This window comes from Sesamum indicum, linkage group LG10 (genome assembly GCF_000512975.1).
Source record: "Sesamum indicum cultivar Zhongzhi No. 13 linkage group LG10, S_indicum_v1.0, whole genome shotgun sequence".
Lineage (NCBI taxonomy): Eukaryota > Viridiplantae > Streptophyta > Magnoliopsida > Lamiales > Pedaliaceae > Sesamum > Sesamum indicum.
In genome coordinates this window covers 70,592-91,138 of record NC_026154.1, presented here as the reverse complement: position 1 = coordinate 91,138, position 20,547 = coordinate 70,592, and the positions used below count along the sequence as shown (strand labels likewise).

Here is a 20,547-nt window from a genome sequence, read left to right as displayed (position 1 = left end):
CTTTTCTCAGTATTAAGAGGAAAATTTGAGAAAAGAAAGAAAACAAGAGGGGGAGAGAGAGTGATAAGAAATATATATAATTTGCAATATGAATTTAATTTTACATGCGTTCACAAACATTCAATTATCATAGGGCTTTCATACTTCCCATAAACCCATAATCTTGCTTCTACAACATCAAGAACCCTGGAAACTCACACTAGAGCACCACCCTTCACATACTCTGTGAAAGCCAACGCCACCAGCCCCAGCATAGCAAACCTCCCGTTCCACAGTTCTGCATCGGATGTCATCAAATCCCCGGATTTGGATTCCGCAGTGACACCTCTAAACATGGGTATGAGAGATGCCAGGGACAGCAAAACGCTGGTGCCCAAGAACCACGGAATTCCCCCGTTTTGCACTTGGGCGAAGATATCTTGTCCATTGGCTATTTCCATTCCGATCGCCGCCACGAATCCGATCATAGCCAGCCGGCCGTTGATCCTCTCCGGCCCTGGGCCGCTGAAGGCCAACACGTCAGAAAAGCCGGTACTCACCTGAATAACACAAGAATGTAGTTAGTGATCACCTCAACTACTAGCCAGGCAGTGTGTTTCCAAAATTCCAACTCACAAGTACCTTGGGCTTAGGAGGAGTGGTTGGCTTAGGTGGAACAACCGCAGGCTCTTTGATCTGATCATCCTCCTGCTAGATCAAGAAACCAAATACTAGATCAGCAACCACAAACACAAAGATCCCACCATCCGACAAACAATAAATTACAAACATAAATATTCTTCAACTACCATATAAAAATCAACAATTAGAGTTCCAAAAAAAAAAAACTTGCCTCAGCCATGCTTCTAACCCTAAACTTGGCAACCCTCTTGGCAGGCAACATGGCGTAGTTAGTAGGTCCAAAGAATTTGTTTAAACCTGCAGCCCTTCTTGTAACTGGGCTTCCACATGAGATTGCTGCTGCCACCCCATAGCAAGACGCAGCCATTGCGCGTGTGCGAGTGTTTTGAGTGAGTGAAGTGAAAGAGTAGATACCCTAGGCAGATCACAAGTTACTATTAACGTCGAGAAGAAAAGTTAGGTGTGTAGGAACGATGCGCTTGAAAGATGCCCTTGAGCAGAGAGTTTAATTTCTATGTTGGTGCAATAGTGAGTATAGCAGGTTTGCATGGTGGCGGAGGAACCTAAGTGAGCACTTATAAAGCGTTAAAGGGTGAAAAGGGGTGGATATTTTTGCGTCCACGTAAACTGCGTATGGCCCGTCAATTTTAATGTGTCACGTGGATGCATATTGCCACACATGTTTCGTAAATGATGATTTGGCCCAAACTTTCACCAGAAACCTAAACACTCAATTAATTGTCGCTACAAGATTTCTTCTCCAATTATTTAAATTAGACTTATTAGTTGCTAGTAAATATTATTAATTACTAGACCCAAACAAATATTAAAAGTATGAGACTTATTTTTTAAATTAAATAAAATTTATATGTAATTACATAAAATTTTAGAGGGTGACGATGTATTTCTTTCATTTAAATAAATTGGTATCATGTATTTGTTGGGACTTAATTTCTATTTTTATGAATGATTGATTTGAGTCTAAAGTGCTTCTCAACGTTCGTGGCCTAGAAAACTCTAGATGGTGTGGAAGATGCTACACACACAAAAGGCAAGACTTCAATCAAAATGTAATGTCACCATCTACTGCCAAATTTCTTGGGATAGTAGAAATATTATTATCCCGAAAAAGAAAAATTAACTTTGAAATAATGCCATCCATCTAATTTGGTTTTTGCATGAAGAGAGAATAATAGAGTTCCAACAGGTATAAGTTGAGTATTATTCAATGATTTTACTTTTACCTAATATATGTATTAAATGGATGTAGGATTAATTAGATATATATATATATATATACATATGTCAAATGAAATAATAATTATTGACCTGCACACCAATTAATTGATTAGGTTCCTAGTCCAAATAGCACATACAATTTTAGTCAATCAGAAATCAACTTTAATTTAGGCCCTAAAATTGGTGGAGCATTCATTATCATGTATTAATTCCTCATCGATCATGATTACTCAATTATATTTTGACATTAATATTTAGTTGAAAAACTCACTTTTTAATTTTTAAAATAGCAATTACTGTGAAAAATATATTTTATTTATGTCTATTTTTTTTATTAAAAAATATTAATTTTACATCATGGTCCAACATAAAATACAATTTCATTAACTACTTTTTATATAGTCTAATTTCATATGAAAATTTACATAAAATAAAAAATACATATTTTCATCAAAACTGAAAATTAAAAACAAAAGCAATAAGCACATAAAAATTTTGGGCTTTGGCCCTATCATTTTCTAGCCCCATGCTAATTGTATTGTGCTCTCGTCTCTAACATATATATATATAAATTTTATTTGTATTGTGCTCTCGTCTCTAACAAATACGATTTTATATTTATTTTTTATTTATTTATCGAATTTGTTAATATTAATAAAAAATTAAAAATATATATATTTATTGTCAATTGACTTATTAAATAATTTTTTTTATAATGAAATTACCTTCATATATCTCCACACGTTAATAGATGTAAGAATGTACATTTTCACTGTTACATAGTTAATAAGTCAATCGAGGGTAAATATTAATTTTTATTTAGTTTTTCTGTTAGACTCAATAAATTCAGTTAATATTGACTAAAGGGAACTTATTTGTTGGATATGTCAATAAATTTTTATGGGTGCTAAATATAATTTTTTAAATTATAAAATTTTATATAATTATACTAAATATAAAAAAAAAATACTTATCCCTATAAAATAAATACTTTAATTAAATACATTGGAGTGCTAATGGAGAGTAAAGGAGGACATACTCTTACTTCAAATTTTCTTAGAGAAAAGAAAGGGAATTCTAAAACCATGTGCTGCGTTGTAGCGTCCAATAATCTTCCACCACGTCGGCAACGGAAACGCCCGACCCAAGAAGCAAACGACACCGCATCAACACAAGCATAACTTGGAACCCGATTGATCCAGTAGTAATTCATTTCATTTCCAATAATAGTTACCCAGAAACTCAGACCCGGGGCTCCGAACAGTTGGATCCAGTTCAATGGATGGGAGCGGAAGAATTACCAGGTCCGGCCGGTTGGCGTACGCTCTTCTTGGCCTCCTGCTTTTGAGCTTGCTGAGCCGTACATCGGCGCTCTCGGTCACGGTAAACGACATCGAGTGCGTCTACGAATACGTATTGTATGAAGGCGACACCGTCTCCGGGAACTTCGTTGTCGTGGATCACGATATCTTCTGGAGCAGCGATCATCCTGGCATTGACTTCACTGTATGCCTCGTTATCTTTTCCTGTTTATGTATTTCGTACTGGTGTGCCGACTTGTCGTCTTGATCTGTGAAAATGAATTAGATTTTGGGATGTGGGATCTAGGTATTTGTATCCTGTGCCAAAAAGAAGCAATTTTTATCGAAGGAATTTGGATTTTATTGTTTACTTAGGTTCTAGTTCGTTGGAAGTGGTTGAATTTATAGTATGTGATAGAATTAACTGGGAATTGGAGTTTTTGTTATTTTCTTTTTCTGTTTTTCTCTACGATTGTTGAATTTTAGGATAGTGGTTTCTTTTTGGGGTTTTTGATGTTCCCTTTTGTGTTATTTCTTGAGTTTATTAGAATAATTCTCCTCATGTTTAGTGCATTGTGGCTGTTAAAAATATGAACTTTTGGACATTCGTCCAAAACAGTCACAAATTTTGATTTTTTCTTCTATCAAATACTCGTAGTTTTATGTTTTTGGAGCTCAAATTCTTATGTTAATTTTCTGAACTTTTATTATGTAAGGACGGCTAACTACAATTATGTTAAAAGCAGAAAGATGCATGATGTGAAGTTTTGATGTAGATGAACTGTTCTCAAGTTAAGCTTTTATTCTTTGTCTATGTCCTACTATGAAAGTTATAATATTTTCCAGATAAATTTTCATACCGAATTGATTGTCTTAATTTTAGAAGTATGGATAGAATTTGGCAGTTCATAAGCATTTGATGGTTTAAAAATACATATACAGTCTTTTAAAGTATGAAATTGTACATGCTCAAATGTTAATTATTTGCATGCATTTATGGATTTGAATATAAATGTGTAAATTGGTCCTAATGCAGATCACTTGGCCAGCTAAAAAGCATATCAACAAATCTCGCTATTTTTGCTATGCTTGCCCATTACAGCGAATATGAACATGTCTGGAGATTTTAGGATGATTACATAGTTTCCCATGAATTTAACATGAATCTATATGTAAACTGATCACTGATGAGATACTTTTAATGCTTAAATTAATTGATGATGCTGATTATTTGGTGTTTGCTCCTTGATGTAGGTGACATCTCCTGCAGGTAATACTGTGCACACTTTGAAAGGAACATCTGGAGACAAATTTGAGTTTAAGGCCCCTAGAAGTGGAATGTACAAGTTTTGCTTCCACAATCCTTATTCTACACCAGAAACAGTCTCTTTCTATATTCATGTTGGCCATATTCCAACTGAACACGATCTTGCCAAGGATGGTTTGTCTGATCTTATGTTTTCTTTGCATTGCATATTTTTACCATGTATTGACAAGGCCCTTCTACTTTGATATGCTTGCATTAATCCTTTTCATTTTCTCCCCATGTACATTGACAGAACATTTGGACCCCATTAATGTAAAAATTGCTGAACTGAGGGAGGCACTGGAATCTGTTACCGCAGAGCAGAAATACTTGAAAGCACGTGATGCTCGCCATCGCCATAGTAAGGCCCTTCTTTTCTTTTCTTTCCTTTTTATCCTCTTTATGTTTCAGTAATTGCTATCTTTTACCCAATTTTATTTTGTATGGACTTGAAAGGGACATTCTAGATATTGGGTATTAGCTACATATGTATATATGCCTCACTCTTGAAAGCTTCTACAAACTTGATAATCATGGGCACTTGAAATTGAAGTAAATTAAACTGCATAGTGGATCGTATGCATAATCCACAATGCTGAAAGTATAGTTTTACATTGTCATTATTGTTCAATAGTCGTCTGGTTAATAACCTAATGATATTACACGTGGTTAATTGCTGAATCCATATATATTAACATTGTACTGATATTGAAAAACCACATTAAAGGAATTAAGGAGATACTTACTTTTAGCCCTTGCAGAATCCATGTTGGTCCATCAATGCTTTGAACATATGGAAAAGGTTTAGTTTGGGAGTTCAAGGTTTTGAGTTTTGGTAGTCATAACATGCTAGAAGATGGTAGATTAATTATCCAAGACTAGTAATTTGTGGCACACTTTATGTGTGTGCAACTTTTATAAATATCATGTTAAATAAAATACTTATTATATAATAAAGTATATACAAAATAATAAGTTAATATTAAATTTGTAAAAATGGTGACAATAAAAAGATGAAATAAAATTTTAAAAAAAAAGAAAATTACTATCAAAAGATAATGGGGGCGGGAAGTTAGATGAAAATTTAAAAATATTAAATTAAATATAAAAAAGACATACCAAAAACGGGAGACACCAAAGAGGTGCTCTCCCTTTATATATAGTATAGATAGATATTAGGATCATATCCATAGTAAACAGTGCGCCATATCCACTGTGATGGTAGTCCTATTTGGACCAAGATGAACAAGAATAGAACAGCTCTTAACTTCACCATATACGTCTATATGGCAATTTGTCATCAGATTCATCTCCTGCTTTCCACATTAGCTGAATATTATCTGTATGTAATACGATTACATTGATTACTGCAGCAAATGAGAGCACAAGGAGGCGCGTCATATTTTACACTGTTGCAGAATACATTTTGCTAGCTCTTGTAAGCGGCCTTCAGGTTGTATACATACGTAAATTGTTCAGCAAGTCAGTGGCATACAACCGTGTTTGATGAAAATCGCCAAACTGTCGGCTTTTCCTCTCCTCAATTTGGTTCCTCGTTGTTATAACAGTACTAGTTAAGGAGGAAACTGTGACATGGTTTGTTATAATTTATTTGAGTGGTGTTCTTGTTCCTCAGAACTCCTCGAGATAGGTGGATTTAGGTAGCTAGATAATCTGGATAAATGTGAAATACTTCACTTTTAGTTGTAATAGGGGATGATGAGTTTTTTTTGGCAGGTAGATACATTACCTTCTTCTCATAGAGCATTTCAATGTTTGTGTATACAAGTTTCCTTGCATGCTATCTAAATAGATTCTTGTCAATTATCCGACCGAAAAAATAAAAAAGGGTGAAAATGAACCAATTTATTAGGTATGCTACTTGGGAAGGTCCAAGGTTTTAGGAGAACTAATTTTAGGGTAAATTACAACTTGTCCCTTTAAAATTTAATATAATTATAAATATTCTCTTGTTATTTAAAAAATTATAAATATTTTTTTTTATATTAGATGAAATCATGTAATTTTTCGATAGGAGTTTGGAATTGTGAATTTTATTGATATATATCTTTTTTTTAGGTTAAAAAAAGTAAAAAGTTGTAAAGAATTCGGATGAGATGGATAGAAAAATTTTAAGAAATCATAATTTATAAGAGCATATTAGTTAATTCATTATAAAAATTAACAGAAATTTGATGGATATAGATCATTTTTAAATAAAATAAAATTATATTTATAATTACATAAAATTTTATGACAGCTCTTTAATTTGAAGTAGCATAACGTGGGTTGACAGGAATCTTCTTAAATGGACTTATATCTTACATGAACATAACTAATTATTTTTAATTAACTTTTATTCACATACACATTTATAATTAATTATTTTTTATCAATCTATTAATTTAATTAAATAAAGAAATAAAAAAAAACAGTTAAAGTAGGCAAAATGAAAAAAGTATAATTGGAGTGGAGTTGAGTGGTGGTGGAGCAGAATCTAATTCCAGAAAACTCTTGGAGGGATTGATAAATACGAAAAATGATACGACACTCCTCTCCTTCTCGAATCCTTGACCAACACCCCCACCCCAACCGGCAACAACTCCACAAATTAAGTTATTTGTGTCTTAATTTAGCACAAGATAATATTATGATTAGTTTTTTATAGGGAGGATGGGAATTGACCAACCAATCCAACCCTATCCAATGAATATTTTAGCGGGTAACCTGTTTTTGCTCGCCACGACTTTCGCTGTTTCCACGCCGTCAGATCATATTGGCTATTGGATAAGCTCCGCAGTCCCCACCATGGTTGTCCGTGTCGTAGTGCATCCTTCTTTCAATTACAATACTAACCCTCCTTCCCTCCCTCCCATGTTTGACCTGTGCTTTTGTTCATGAACCGAAGAAAGGGCAGAGTCGTCAAAAGTCCAACGCTACTGCCACTCACTCTCACACAAATCTCATTTAACAAACTTTGATCCACACTCCTCTCTTCTTCCTTCTCTTTAATCAACAAAAGCAAACAAACCGAAAAAAGATCATTCATTCCAATCTCCATCGTACTCACACGCACGTTACAGAACCAAAAAAATGCTTGCAGTTCTCCACAAATCGGTGGCTAAATGCCCTGAAGCATTACTGCAGAACACCCAACCTCAATCTGTTTCCGCCCTCAAAGACGGATTCTTGGCGAACCATTTCTCCTCCGTGCACCCCGGCTCCGTCGTCATCAATCTTGCTTCTTCTGGTTTCATTGCCTATTCTTCTGATAGACAGAACCCTCTTTTGCCCAGGTTTTCATGCTCTCCCCCTTTCTCCTTTTTTCATTTGGTGGGTCTACTCTACTGTTTCCCATCAGATCTATATCTTGTTGTTGGGTTCTTTTTGTTGCGGATATGTGCTTGGGTTCTGTGTTCTTCCTCGTGGTTATGCTTCTTGTGTTGTTAGAACTTAGACGATCGAGTTTTTCAATAGGGAGTTGTAGATCTTATATTCCTTTCCTTTTGTGCCCTCATCGCTTCTCTTCTTATTAGATTGTACATGATAATATGCTTTACAGTGTATATGTGCAGTGATCACTTGTTTTTCGTGTTTGTTTTCTTGTTTTAGATTTAGCGGAAACCTAATTGCTGTAGTAGTATTTCTTTTCTTAATGTTGAGCTTCCTGAGGCATATTATTTTGGAGTATGTCTTTGGCAGAGTGCAGATATCCTATCATGATCCTTGTTGTGATGGACCTTTGAGTAATTATTTGCAGTAAGAGTGTTTTAAGTAATCATGTTGATTCTATATGCTTCGACTGCAAAGAACCATCTCTTTTCAATCTCGTATGATCTTGTATTCATCAACAATTGCGAAGGTCTCTAATCTAGTTTTTCCGTAATTTTTCAGACTTTTTGCTGTTGTTGACGACATATTCTGCTTGTTCGAAGGCCACATCGACAATGTTGCACATCTTAAGCAGCAGTATGGCTTAAGCAAGACAGCGAACGAAGTAATCATTGTTATTGAGGCTTACAGGACTTTGAGGGATAGAGGTCCTTATCCCGCTGATCAAGTCGTGAGGGACATTCAAGGGAAATTTGCGTTCGTTCTGTTCGACACAACTTCAAAAGCCACATTTATTGCTTCTGTGAGTGATTAGTCCTGCTGTTGTTGATGTGTTATTTGTTCTACCACATTACAGTATGAATCTTTTTTATGCTGATCTTATATGCAGACTACCTGAGTCCGACTTATTTACATGGATTTTTACTTGTACAGGATGCTGATGGGAGCGTACCCTTCTTCTGGGGAACTGATTCCGAAGGTAATGTTGTTGTTTCTGATGACAGTGAAGTTGTAAAGCAAGGTTGCGGCAAATCTTTTGCTCCATTTCCCAAAGGTATGTTTTTTTTTATAGTGCTTTTCCTGTGTTCATTTCTGGACGTCTAGTTCTCTTAAATACATGATGACCACAGGGGTGCAAGTGGATCAGAAAACTTCAAAATGATTTTCATGCTTTTGTTTAATAAACTGCAATGACGAGAAACATCTGAGTTTTGGATACATCATATTGATGATGAGGCTTAACATTTTACGCACTTTATTATTCTTCATGCTCTTCATATGATTTAAAATGCATTGCGTTGCTTTTGTTTTCTCTTTCATACAAACAGAAATATTGAGATTTTCTGATTACAGTTCACCCTGTCCTTCTGTAAGCGTACTAGCCATAATAGTCTTTTACACATTTCCTTCTCTTTTGGAATTCTTTGTGCTATGAATTTCAATTTCTTTCCTTGTTGGTGTGATTCATCTAAAATGGCATTGAGTAAGAGTATAGGCTTTTTCTGTTGAGCTAGAAGTTTATTTCTTCCTTTTCCAATCTCAAGTAGTGAAGGATATTTTCGGTTATTATTTTAGCTATGGGAATCTTGTTTCTGTTCTTCAGGATGCTTCTTCACATCCTCTGGTGGCCTGAGGAGTTATGAGCATCCAGTAAATGAGTTGAAGGCTGTGCCAAGAGTCGACAGTTCTGGGGAGGTGTGCGGTTTAACTTTTAAGGTAGATGAGGCGTCACGGAAAGAAAAAGCTGGAATGCCTAGAGTTGGTAGTGATGCGAATTGGTCCCAGAACTATTGAAGTGACATGATAAGATATCCCTCACTGCAAAGTTTTCGTTATTACTTGGCCTTGCATTTAACGTACCCTTTATTATGGGGATCTTGATGACTTCTTATTACGGATGTGAGCTTTATGAATCTTAGTAGTACTGTGATCGAGTTTATGTAGCTGTAAAGGAATGTTTCCGGTGTTCTGTTTCAGATTCACACTCCCATGCTAAGCTATTTTAATGGTCTTGAATTATGCATAAGAATAACAGCACTTCCATTTTGGAGCAGTGGTAATGCATCGAGTATTGGTCTTATGTGGTCTACTCTGACATTTCTATATTATATTATTCCCTTTTCTAGTTCAAATTATAGAATTTGAAGTTAGCCCTAAGGCTTAGCGGTCTATTTGCAACATCGAGTCGTCAAAACTATTATAAGTTTAGTGACATAACCACATATAGCTCCTGTACGTGGCCAGTTGATTCCATTTTAAAATGATAGGAATATTGGCAAAGGGAAAATATTTACATTGAGTGAATGAGCGTAAGAACACGTCTGGCAGTAAACCTAAGCATATCCGGTTTTTTTTGTAAAGCTTTACATTTGAAAGTAACAACTAAGAAATCCGTCTTAATTAGGATACCTTTTGCATTTACTTGAACCAACAATAGAAGGGCATTGTGGCTGATTCAATCCTTTGCATCTGCAATTCCACCTGGAGTTATCTGGAAAACTTGCTTCTGTTAAGAAAAACCAGCAAATGAATATATGCATCTGACTTCACAGCTTCAATGCTTAGTTGCCAAGTGAATTCATGCTCGTGCAACTTGGGCCGGGAATAGAACATTGCCAACTCTCAACCTTGTTACAGAATTCAATCAAGATTGAATATATTAAGTACTAAGTTTAACACAAAAAGAAAGGATATTGCTTCAGCTTCAGGAAGATTGGGAGCATCAAAAACCTTGCACACACGTTGTTCACCTTTGCCCTTCCTGAACATTAGCCTTATGGTGGCTGCATGAGCCAAAACATGCCCTCCTGCTGGCTTCTTCGGATCTGATATAAAGACTCCTCCTCCAGGATCGGCAATAACTGCAGTCATTAGTTGAACAAAATGAATCAGCAAAAATGGTAAATAGCTAAGCAAATCATTGGAGTTTAGTTGGGAAACTAAAGCAAATTTGTTGCTTTCAAGCATGCAGTAAAGTTTGGGTTGAGAAGTCCGAACTGTTGTTGAATGCATGTTAACCCTACCCTGGTTGGTCATATACACAGCAACATTGAATTCCTCAGCAATCTTCATCAATCTTGAGAGCATCTGAGCTAACTTTTGCTGTAAAATATCAACAGATTTGTATTACTATAGAGAGCTTGCATTTACTGAAGGATCTTCTAAATCAATAGTAACCGTTTAATGGTGGCCCAGACCTGGCGTTCTGCAAGTTCTCCTCTTCCTGTGAAGTCTACTCGAAAGAGGGCTATCACCGAATCAACAATCTGAAAGCACAGTTCTGACATATTAGATCCTTAGCTTACCTGATTCATACTATGACAATGGGTGGAGTGTGCTAATTTTGCTCACCAAAAGTCTGAAAGGCTCTTCAGCCATCTTGGCTGCTAGACCAAGAAGCAGGTTGTACTGATGCTCGTATGTATAAGCGCGAGCATATATGATCTTTAACAAGTACAAGAAAGCTGAGAATGAGATACCAGAAAGCAATTGACTGAACAGGCATGAATGAACCATAGAAATAAGCTTTACATTGTCAAGTACAGCTCCTGGATCCATTCCAAATCTTTCAGCTATAGGTATAATTCGATCTGGTCGGCTGCAAGTGAATTAAAGAACCAAAGAACAAAAGAAAATGTAGGATTGATGGATTTATTTCTTATCTAATGCCATAAAGAATAGTTATCCAACATTTTAAACCGAACCACAAGGTGTGCAAGAACCATTCAGTAAAGGATACAACGTCCCCTCAGTATCAATGTAAGCAACCTTTCCGTTGCCTCCTCTCATATTAACAGGAAGCTGCAAAATTCAAAATATGAATTTAGAGAACCCAGCTCATCATTGTGAAGCGAAACATAACCTTACAGGACAGCTAGAATATGAATAATAGCTTTTGTAGTTAGATGTGTGATCAGATTTAAATTTTTTCTTCACAAAAGACAAACAAATAAGTCAGCTAACAACTTTGATGTAAAACTTTCACTTATTTTATAACCTGTGTGGAAACACAGAGAGTATGCGCCAGCTGTGTTTTCCCAGATCTGATTCAAATTTCGATTAAGAATGTTAGCCTACAAGTTCATCAGCAGAAAGAAACTAACAAGTATGGTTCAGAAGTATTTGATCAACTCCAGTGGCAAAATAGTGTAGTAACCTGAATTCTCCAAAAGCTTCTGTAATTGCCAGAGTTTCTATCCCACCTTAACAAAGCATGGCGACAAGTGAGTTATGTCGTGCTCTGAAGATAAATTCAAATGAAAAGCAAACAGGGAATTTCGTTAATTACCCCCTAGAAGTTCATCTAGAGCTTGACTTCCAGTTGTGATGCGAACAACTGCTTTTCTCTGTACAGCCAACAATAGTGTAATATCAGCTAAAGGACTCTGCACAGTAACACTGAATCACTCCACAAGCAGCTCAAAGGAACTAAAAATCTCACTTTCAGCAGAGCATCGCTTCCAGTGATGTAACCGAAGTTCTGTATAATGAAAGAGACAAACAAACAAACAGCATCAGCATGCACCTCAAGTTTATGTAACTATTAGCAATTATGATCAATGAAAGTACTGACCACTATCTTCTCTACAGCTTCACAGATTTTATCAACTTTTGCCTCGGACAATCCTTTGATTCCAGTCAAACTCTGGAATATTTACAAGAATTTAAGTTCAAATGTGTTGCAAAATTGGTATACGTAAGTAAGGTAGCAAATTCAATCTTCACCTTCTTGGTGTGCATCATTAAGCCATTGCATGTGTAGATGCCAGCATCCTGCAGCTTCTTCACATCTCCAGCATTGATTCCATGAGCCGTCACTGCAAAATGCCATATATTAGCTCTCAAGATAAATATCAAGATATTTTCCTACGATATATCATCCTAACCACCTTGATCTACAGATTATTACGCATTCGACTTCAGGCAACTGTCAGGACATTATCTCAACATACCATAAATAAGGTAACTATGACTTGATTTCAGTATAATATCATCAAGTGGTAATACAGAGAACTTAGAGATATTAGCATGTGAACCACATGAAATTCGTAGAGGTTTATATCCATATAAGAAATAATTCACAATTAAAGTTGGTTTAAAATTAAATTAATTTTTTCAGGGAGATAACAGAGACATAACTCCTGTTGAATTTATTTTTCTGGATACTAGAATAACAATATCTTTTAGCTTCTAATGTATCACTAGGAATATGCTGGTCATGCAAATCAGAAACATCCAGAAGTTATTGACATATAACTATGAGAAACGCCAGGTCTGATGAGACTTTATGCTCCATGCCGAAACAACGCCCGACGATGCTTGAAATCATGACGGACATGAACAGGGAACAGGAGACCAGAAGGAAAAGAACAAGAAGTAAAAACAAACACAAACAGATGTTTTCTATATATGAATGGAAGTCATCATAAATGCAAAATCAGAAGAATCAATGTTACAAACCGAATCAAGAATTTCTGCAAGCAAATAATATCATAATTAACAATAAAAAATGTAAGAAGATCGGGAAACCAACGGAAATTCATTCAAATAACAAACACGCAGTAAAAATGGTCTAAAATTATCAGGAACGAAATTCAGTTCTCAGAACTAGAGTAGAAAACTTCCACAAGCAGAAGGTAAACGTGAATAACGCGTTGGTGCAGTAATTTCGTGAATTAACTGAATCGCATAAAAATCTATTCGCAACTACATGAATGAGTTAAAAATGTGAGAGTGAGTAGTTACATTTATCAATTGCTTCAAACAAGTCTTCTTCATCTTCTATTTCTTCTCTTTCCACGAGCTGTAGCTGGCTCTGCTCTTCAGCTCTGTTGCTCAATTCAATAAAAAAAATATATGCATTAGTAGTTACGTAAATAAGATCGGATGCTCACCGGTCGAACTCCAAACAGAACTTTGCAATAACTCATACTTGAATGCGAGCATTTTTGTCAGGTGTAGAGAGTTTCTATAGGAAAGAATGAGCGCGCGGTTAAACAATACTGATGAGTGTTTTTCAAATGCTCAGGATGGAGCATTATATATGGTGGAACCCACGGGTTTCTTATATTTTGGTTTTATCAAGCTTGAGTTACGATGCTGCAGACCAACGACGAGTAAAAGTTGTACCTGTCGATCCATACCCTTCGTTCATTTGAGAAAATCAATCTAAAGTTCTCAAGAATCAAGACAAGTTGTTGGATAGTTGTCAATTGGCTATATTACCTTCCATGAGAAACATTTTCTTATTAGTCTCATCATACAGAGCTATTGATTATTTTAAATTATATTATTTATTATAAATAGTATTAAAATTATTTAATATTTAAAATTTTGGAAAAACTAAATTATTTTTATTTTAGTTTTAAACAAATAGATTCTTTTTTTACCTTCTTCGTCCCCAGCGCTCGATCTGGACGCCGCCTATAGTTATATCTTATATATAGTGTATGTATAGTATATATAAATATATATAAATAAATATATTTTAGATTACTTAAAATTTAAACCGTTCATTTTTTATAATTGAAGATAAATGGTTGTTTTAAGGGTATAATGGGCAATTCAACAAAAACTTAACGCCGTTAGGGCTTACTTAACGGAAGGAGAGTATGCAATATTTTGAAAAATACAGGGGGTTTTTTACCTATTTTTTTAGTATAGAGAGTTTTAGCTAAATTTTGAAAACATAAGAGAATTTTTATGCAATTTATCCCTCCAAATAATGGACAAGCTAATATCCTTATGATCAGTAAGATATCTCAATTGCAGCTAACAAATTCGAAAAAATCCCTCTCAAACTCCTCTATGAATATAGGTTTAAAGTAAGTGAACAAGATAAGTGAACTTTCATTAACTCATTATCACTCTCCAACAATAAGGAAATGCACAGCATGCCATTATTTTGCACTTTTCACTTATATTTCAACTCCATTTTCCATATTCAAGCATTCCACGTCAACCACAGATTATTTCATCATCACCTCACATTTATCAAGCTTTCTTATTTTATTTCCTCAAAATTAATTACGAATTTAAATATCGGTGTGCTAACTACTATTTTGCAAATTAATTCTCTGATGATCTTAAAATTTTTGTAAAAATTCTTTAATCCTTGCAGTGCTACAATTGGACTCCGGTACACATCAATAACATCTTTTATCAATTGCATGATATTATTAAAATTGTAATTTGATTGACTGACAAAATATTACATATAATGAAACCCATTTAGAATCCATAATGTAGTTGAGATTAATTAAACACAACACCCATTAAACTCAAATTAAAATATCTTAAATCCAACTCAATCCAAAACTAAATGAATTGAATTGAAATCATAAGTTTCGGTCCATTTGCCACCACGAGCGTGGGCTATACCTTAAGAAAACCTCTAATAAGATATCCAAAAATAAATAAACACAAAACATATGCTAGTGCTACTAACTTTTTCTAGCGCAGCCTTGTGGCATGGGGAGTCCACTGTGTAATGGGAGCAAAAATGTACAGTCGTTGACATTATCTGCAATTATGTGATAATGGTCCACCGCATGGGCATGGAGCGACGGGATGTTGGAATATGTCGTGTAACTGGGCCGAGTCATGCGTCGGGCATGACTTAGTCGTTGCGTAGTTAACGGCCAGTTAGGCAGACCGTGGTGGGCTTCTTGTTTCTTGTGAGTTTGTCCATGACTAATACTCGGGGTACTGTATGGCTCGTGAATTGTTAGTATTACTGCTTATGTTGTCATTTTTGGTGATTCGACTTGAAACTCTCGGAGATTATACATCTTTACTTGATGGGATTTACACTAATTGAAGTGGTATTAGACAATTAATGTTGTAAATTTCAATCTAGTGGTCTCGATGTTATTGTTGTTGAGAAAACTAAATGCGTCAATGGACATATAATATTTAAACCTAAACTCATTAGACATAGATAATTCCAAAATTCAAATTCAATAATTTTACATTGAACCCACACTTTGATCTGATTATTTAAAATATAACATAGTAAAGAGTCAATATGTATTCTCTTAATAGGGTCCAAATAAGCTACCTAAGTAACCATTATGTGTATTTATTGATTATAGATCAAAGAAGATAATATCCATCTATTTACATGCCTAGTTCAAGAAACTTTCCTAAAATCAACACCAATGTAAAAGGTGTTGGTGTTGTCTACGACAACACACTCCAACAATCAAATTATTAACTAAATAATGATATCAAATAAACCAAAACAGACAATAATTATAAAAAGAGTCGACACCATAATTAAACTCGCATTTGTATTGGTATTTATGGTGTGTATTGATTATATAATCTACATTTGATTGGTTAGGATTACGTTGCATGTCTTTCTATCAAGAGCGCAAGATTCGAATTATTATTTTGATTTGAAAGCAGACAAAAAAATACTAATTTTTTTATTATATTCAATTAATTTATCTATTATCCTCGAAATAATTTAAATAAAACAGATTTATTCTTACATCACATACGTAAAAATGCACAACCGCTCAACCTTAAAATCTAGGGCTCGTCAAGAACTATCTGTAGAATTTGGCTGAGTCACTAACTTGCTAAGCACGATGAGTGGCAATTATAGTAGACATGCGCCTAAGCAAGTAATGTCGTATCCCTTTATGCATCTATTCAAACAGTATTATTTGAGATACAAAAAGGTTGAATCATACTTGTTCCTTTTGCCCAATTGTGCATAAGTCTTCCCTGCAGTACTTTTGGCGGATTGTTGTTTGGTATTATGTATTGATTAAATTTTTTTACTTAAATCAGATTTGATCGAATCAATTCAATTATAAAATAAGTGTGATTAGTTATATTTTTTAAATTAATCATCAACTACACAATAAATATATTACATTTGCTATATAATTGATTTAGGTCAAATCAAATTCGATTTGAATTAAAATTTTCTATCTTAACTCGTTTTCTTGTTGGATTGCTTTTCAACATTAAGCGGGTAATTTTCTTGACGACTTCTTGTTCTCCAAATTTAGCACGTTTTAAGAATTTAGCTCCAAAAACAAAAAAAAAAAAAAAAAAAAAAAAAAAAAAACTTATTTTACTTCTTACGCTGGATTGATTGACCGTAGTAAACTTGAAACCGAAGACAAGATTTTTGGAAACTAAGAAACACCCCCAACAATACCCCAAATTTGCAAATCGACCATCACTTATAAATATCGCTCCGCTTTTCCCCCGCTCCACAGCCCCCACCTTCCTCTAGATTCTAGGGTTTCTCTCTTACATTCAGTAGCGCTCCTCTTCCCGCTGCTTCGGGAAATTTGTAATTTATACACATATACACACTCGCACATCTATTTGTACCCGTACATTTCATGAATTCTTTTCAGTGATCTCTCGCTCTGTCCTTACCAAACTTTCTTTGCTCTTTCAGTTATATTTTTCCTGAATAGGTCCTCCAAAGTTGGAGAATTTTCTCTAAATTCATGCGGTTTTAGTGTTCATTTTGAAGAGAAAGGAAGAATGCAGGTGAAGGAATTGGAGAAAATTGAAACTTCCGACTTAAAAGAGCAAGAAAATTTGGAAAAAACCGAGGAAGTGGAGGCTTTGGGGGAGAATTGTGGAAAAAAGGATTTGAGTTTCAATTCCGTCATTGATGTTTCTGGAAAAAGATTGGATTTTCCTCTGATTAATGGCGAGGAAAGCACGGTGGAAGAGGTGTATTTGTACAAGAATGAGTTGAATTTGATTCCGAGGGCTGTGGGGAGGCTTAAGGGTTTAAGAACACTGAAGTTTTTTGCGAATGAAGTAAATTTGTTTCCAGTGGAGTTTGCGAATTTGGTGCAGCTAGAAAGCTTGCAAGTGAAGGTAACTGATCCTGGAGTTAGTGGGTTGGAGTTGAGTAAGTTAGGGAATTTGAAAGAACTGGAGCTCAGTAGAGTGCCGCCAAGGCCTTCTAGTTTCCCAATTCTGAGCGAGATTGCTGGACTTAAGTGCTTGACTAGGCTCTCTGTTTGTCATTTCTCGATAAGGTAATATGCCCTTTTAATGGTTTGCAGAGGAATGTGCATTTGCTTGGTCAATAGTACAATGTAGTAATTTTATGTATGGAAGTGTGCCACTGTTATTTGTTATGGGGGTGGATTTGTTGTTTCTGTTCGATATTAATGAAATTGCAGAAGAGATAATCTTTATTAACTTTTGTATCTTATTTTACCTGATATAGGGTGTTAGAACAGTTTCTCCTTTATTAATAGTTGCCCATGTTAATCATACTTGATATTGTGTGTATAGTGCCTGGTAGTCGTCCGTGCGTCTAGCTGCGTAATTATCAGTTTTGGGAGTTACGTGGAAAAACATCTCAAGATCAGATGTGGTTTTGGTGACTGTTGACATGAGTAATGGGAAACCATTCTTGCTTGTGTAATATACAGACAAATGCTTTTAAAGTTCTACCTGTGCATATTCGACACGTCTTGGACACCTTGGATTTTTTTGTTGTTATGTTTGCTCAATTTCATGAATACCTGAGGATTAATTAACTAATAGATTTTCTATATGTCTGTTCCATGTTCTCATTTATATTTCTCCTGAAAAATGCTTTGTATCTAGTTAAATGCAACCCCTTCTTTTTCTCCTCTCCCCTGGACTCCTCTGTCTGTCAATTTTGTGCACCTTCTAAGTATGAGAGTGAATGACAATGTCGTTCTGCTTCCAGCACAGATGCATCTGCCGAATCTGAATGTCTAATTTAACATAATGCTTTCCAGCATGAAGTGGTGGTATTTTGAGGTATTCAATCTCGGGGAAAATAGTTATGCTATCTTTTCGTTCCCACCTGCTCTGCCCCGCTCAGCAGTATTACTCCTTTTTCTGATAATTATTTCTAGCTATTGCTTTCCTCATATTGGAATCTCATTGATTGATAGTCCTGCTCGATATGTTAGTAAGCAATGAATCACCAGGATATAATTCCTTATTATCTTAGTAGTTATTGCAGGTGTAGTGTACATTGTGCATGTGTTTGTGGATTAGTTTTGAGAAAGTTGTGAATTAATGCATGTGTTCTTTTCCTGCAGATACCTTCCTCCAGAAATTGGCTGCCTTAGTAATTTAGAGTACTTGGATCTTTCATTTAACAAGATGCGGAACTTACCAGATGAAATTGCTTTGTTGGACATGTTGATATCTCTGAAAATAGCCAATAATAAATTGGTTGAGCTACCTTTGGGACTTTCCTCACTGCAAAAATTGGAGAACTTGGACCTGTCAAATAACCGATTGACTTCCTTAGGGTGTTTAGAACTTGAAGCTATGCGTAACCTTCAAACTCTATATCTTCAGGTGTGTAGACATGATATGATACTAAAATCAATTCAGTGATAAACTAATTGGTGGCATCTCTTTGTGATGTAGTTGTTTTTGTGTGTGTATATAAATTAACTCGGTCATCGTTTTCTATTTTGTTCTCAGTAGCTCTGTTGTTATTTTATCATGTAAGCCTGATATATAATTTCTTGTATTTTTTGTCATAATTATTGAAGCATAATCAGATACGTGGTATTCAAATACCGTCATGGATATGCTGCAATTTGGAAGGCAACTGCAGGAATCTATCAAATGACGAATCTGCTGAGATGGATGTGTATGAAGGCGTCATCCTGGAGATTCATACTACTCCTTGTAATGAATAAGCCTCTCTCTTCTCTCACACACAACCCTAGCCCAAATTAAAAAAAAAAAAAAAGAAAAGAAAAGAAAAGAAAAGAAAAGAAAAAACATGTTTGTGGGTCCTCTCCTCTCTGCCTGGGTATTGCTCTTTCACGTGAATATATCACATTCTAATATTAGTGGTTTGATGATGCAGGCTCTTCTGTTGCACCATCAAGTCATTTGAGTGGATTGTCACCTAGCAATCGATGTTTAGCTGCACGAAGGGCCAAAGGATGGAAACGCCGGTATAATTTGAAAACAAAAGCTCGGCAGGAGAGATTGATTAACTGCAAGAAATGGAAAGTTGATACGAGCAGCCGAAGCTCTTCTGAAAAATGCACGACATGCAGTGTGTCTGTTAATAGTGATAATGCCACATCACAAGGTTTATCTGTCATTGCAGATGCAGAGCTTGACAACAAAGATATATTTTCAGAAGAGAAGATACATGGAAACTCACTTGTCGCTCCTAGAAATGAGGACTTTACAGCAAAGAATAAGTCTGTGGATGGATGTTCATGTTCAGAAATTGATTCTGATGGGACGCAAAAAGATGTGGAGGCCAATGGTTTGCACTCTGCGAGTGTGGTCTCTCTCTCTCATGCTGTTGAAGTGCTGGATGAAGGTTCATCTTCTGAAGTATCTAATTATCTACTAAAGTCAAAAAGGCATTCAGACAAAGATCTTGATAATCCCAAGCCCACCAAATACCGCAGGCCAACCAATGATCCCTCTTACTTGTCACGCCAATATAGTGAAATATCATTTTGTGGAGTCATGGATCGTCTGCCTGACGGATTTTATGATGCAGGACGAGATAGGCCCTTTATGCCACTGGCTAGTTATGAGAAAAATCTGTATCTTAATTCGCGGGAAGTGATTCTTCTTGACCGGTAAGTGCTTTTTGATCTGCAATTCTTTTCCTTATATAGATGTGCTTTGCTTTGAATGAATAGCTTACAGACATATAATGGGCCTAGTCATGTAAAAAGCTGCCAGAAAGATTCATAGTCAACTTGTAGCTGTAAATGCTGTAATGATTGA

General features: G+C 35.4%; 5 protein-coding genes across 6 annotated transcripts in view; 3 read left to right on the top strand and 2 right to left on the bottom strand.

The window, feature by feature from the left end:
* Positions 57-1,189, bottom strand: LOC105171297 (early light-induced protein 2, chloroplastic). 2 transcript variants are annotated; one of them, XM_011092365.2, is made up of 3 exons: positions 833-1,189; positions 622-690; positions 57-539 (listed from the first exon to the last, which is right to left on the bottom strand). In XM_011092365.2, the coding sequence occupies exons 1-3, from the start codon at positions 986-988 to the stop codon at positions 195-197; spliced, it is 570 nt and encodes a 189-aa protein (XP_011090667.1). In that variant the 5' UTR covers positions 989-1,189; the 3' UTR covers positions 57-194. The 2 variants fall into 2 exon arrangements, with proteins under 2 accessions (XP_011090667.1, XP_011090668.1); XM_011092366.2 differs by having other exon boundaries at positions 622-687; positions 833-1,170.
* Positions 3,066-6,234, top strand: LOC105171296 (transmembrane emp24 domain-containing protein p24beta3). Its single transcript, XM_011092363.2, has 4 exons — positions 3,066-3,366; positions 4,416-4,602; positions 4,721-4,828; positions 5,841-6,234. Exons 1-4 carry the CDS (start codon positions 3,139-3,141, stop codon positions 5,972-5,974), a joined length of 657 nt encoding a protein of 218 aa, XP_011090665.1. The 5' UTR covers positions 3,066-3,138; the 3' UTR covers positions 5,975-6,234.
* Positions 7,446-9,826, top strand: LOC105171295 (stem-specific protein TSJT1). Its single transcript, XM_011092362.2, has 4 exons — positions 7,446-7,763; positions 8,362-8,602; positions 8,734-8,854; positions 9,404-9,826. Exons 1-4 carry the CDS (start codon positions 7,561-7,563, stop codon positions 9,592-9,594), a joined length of 756 nt encoding a protein of 251 aa, XP_011090664.1. The 5' UTR covers positions 7,446-7,560; the 3' UTR covers positions 9,595-9,826.
* On the bottom strand, positions 9,524-13,792 carry LOC105171294 (meiotic recombination protein DMC1 homolog). Its single transcript, XM_020697344.1, has 14 exons — positions 13,733-13,792; positions 13,546-13,628; positions 12,526-12,617; positions 12,374-12,445; positions 12,242-12,280; positions 12,089-12,146; positions 11,957-12,002; positions 11,798-11,843; positions 11,540-11,601; positions 11,332-11,398; positions 11,152-11,244; positions 10,998-11,066; positions 10,824-10,902; positions 9,524-10,661 (listed from the first exon to the last, which is right to left on the bottom strand). Exons 1-14 carry the CDS (start codon positions 13,744-13,746, stop codon positions 10,441-10,443), a joined length of 1,041 nt encoding a protein of 346 aa, XP_020553003.1. The 5' UTR covers positions 13,747-13,792; the 3' UTR covers positions 9,524-10,440.
* The window catches only part of LOC105171293, a gene marked incomplete in the record, with an annotated part of 7,155 nt that continues 3,596 nt past the window's right edge, over positions 16,989-20,547 (top strand). Inside the window, 4 exon segments of the mRNA XM_020697545.1 lie at positions 16,989-17,822; positions 18,870-19,134; positions 19,335-19,473; positions 19,658-20,396. Of these exon segments, the coding sequence (XP_020553204.1) occupies positions 17,314-17,822; positions 18,870-19,134; positions 19,335-19,473; positions 19,658-20,396 (1,652 nt within the window).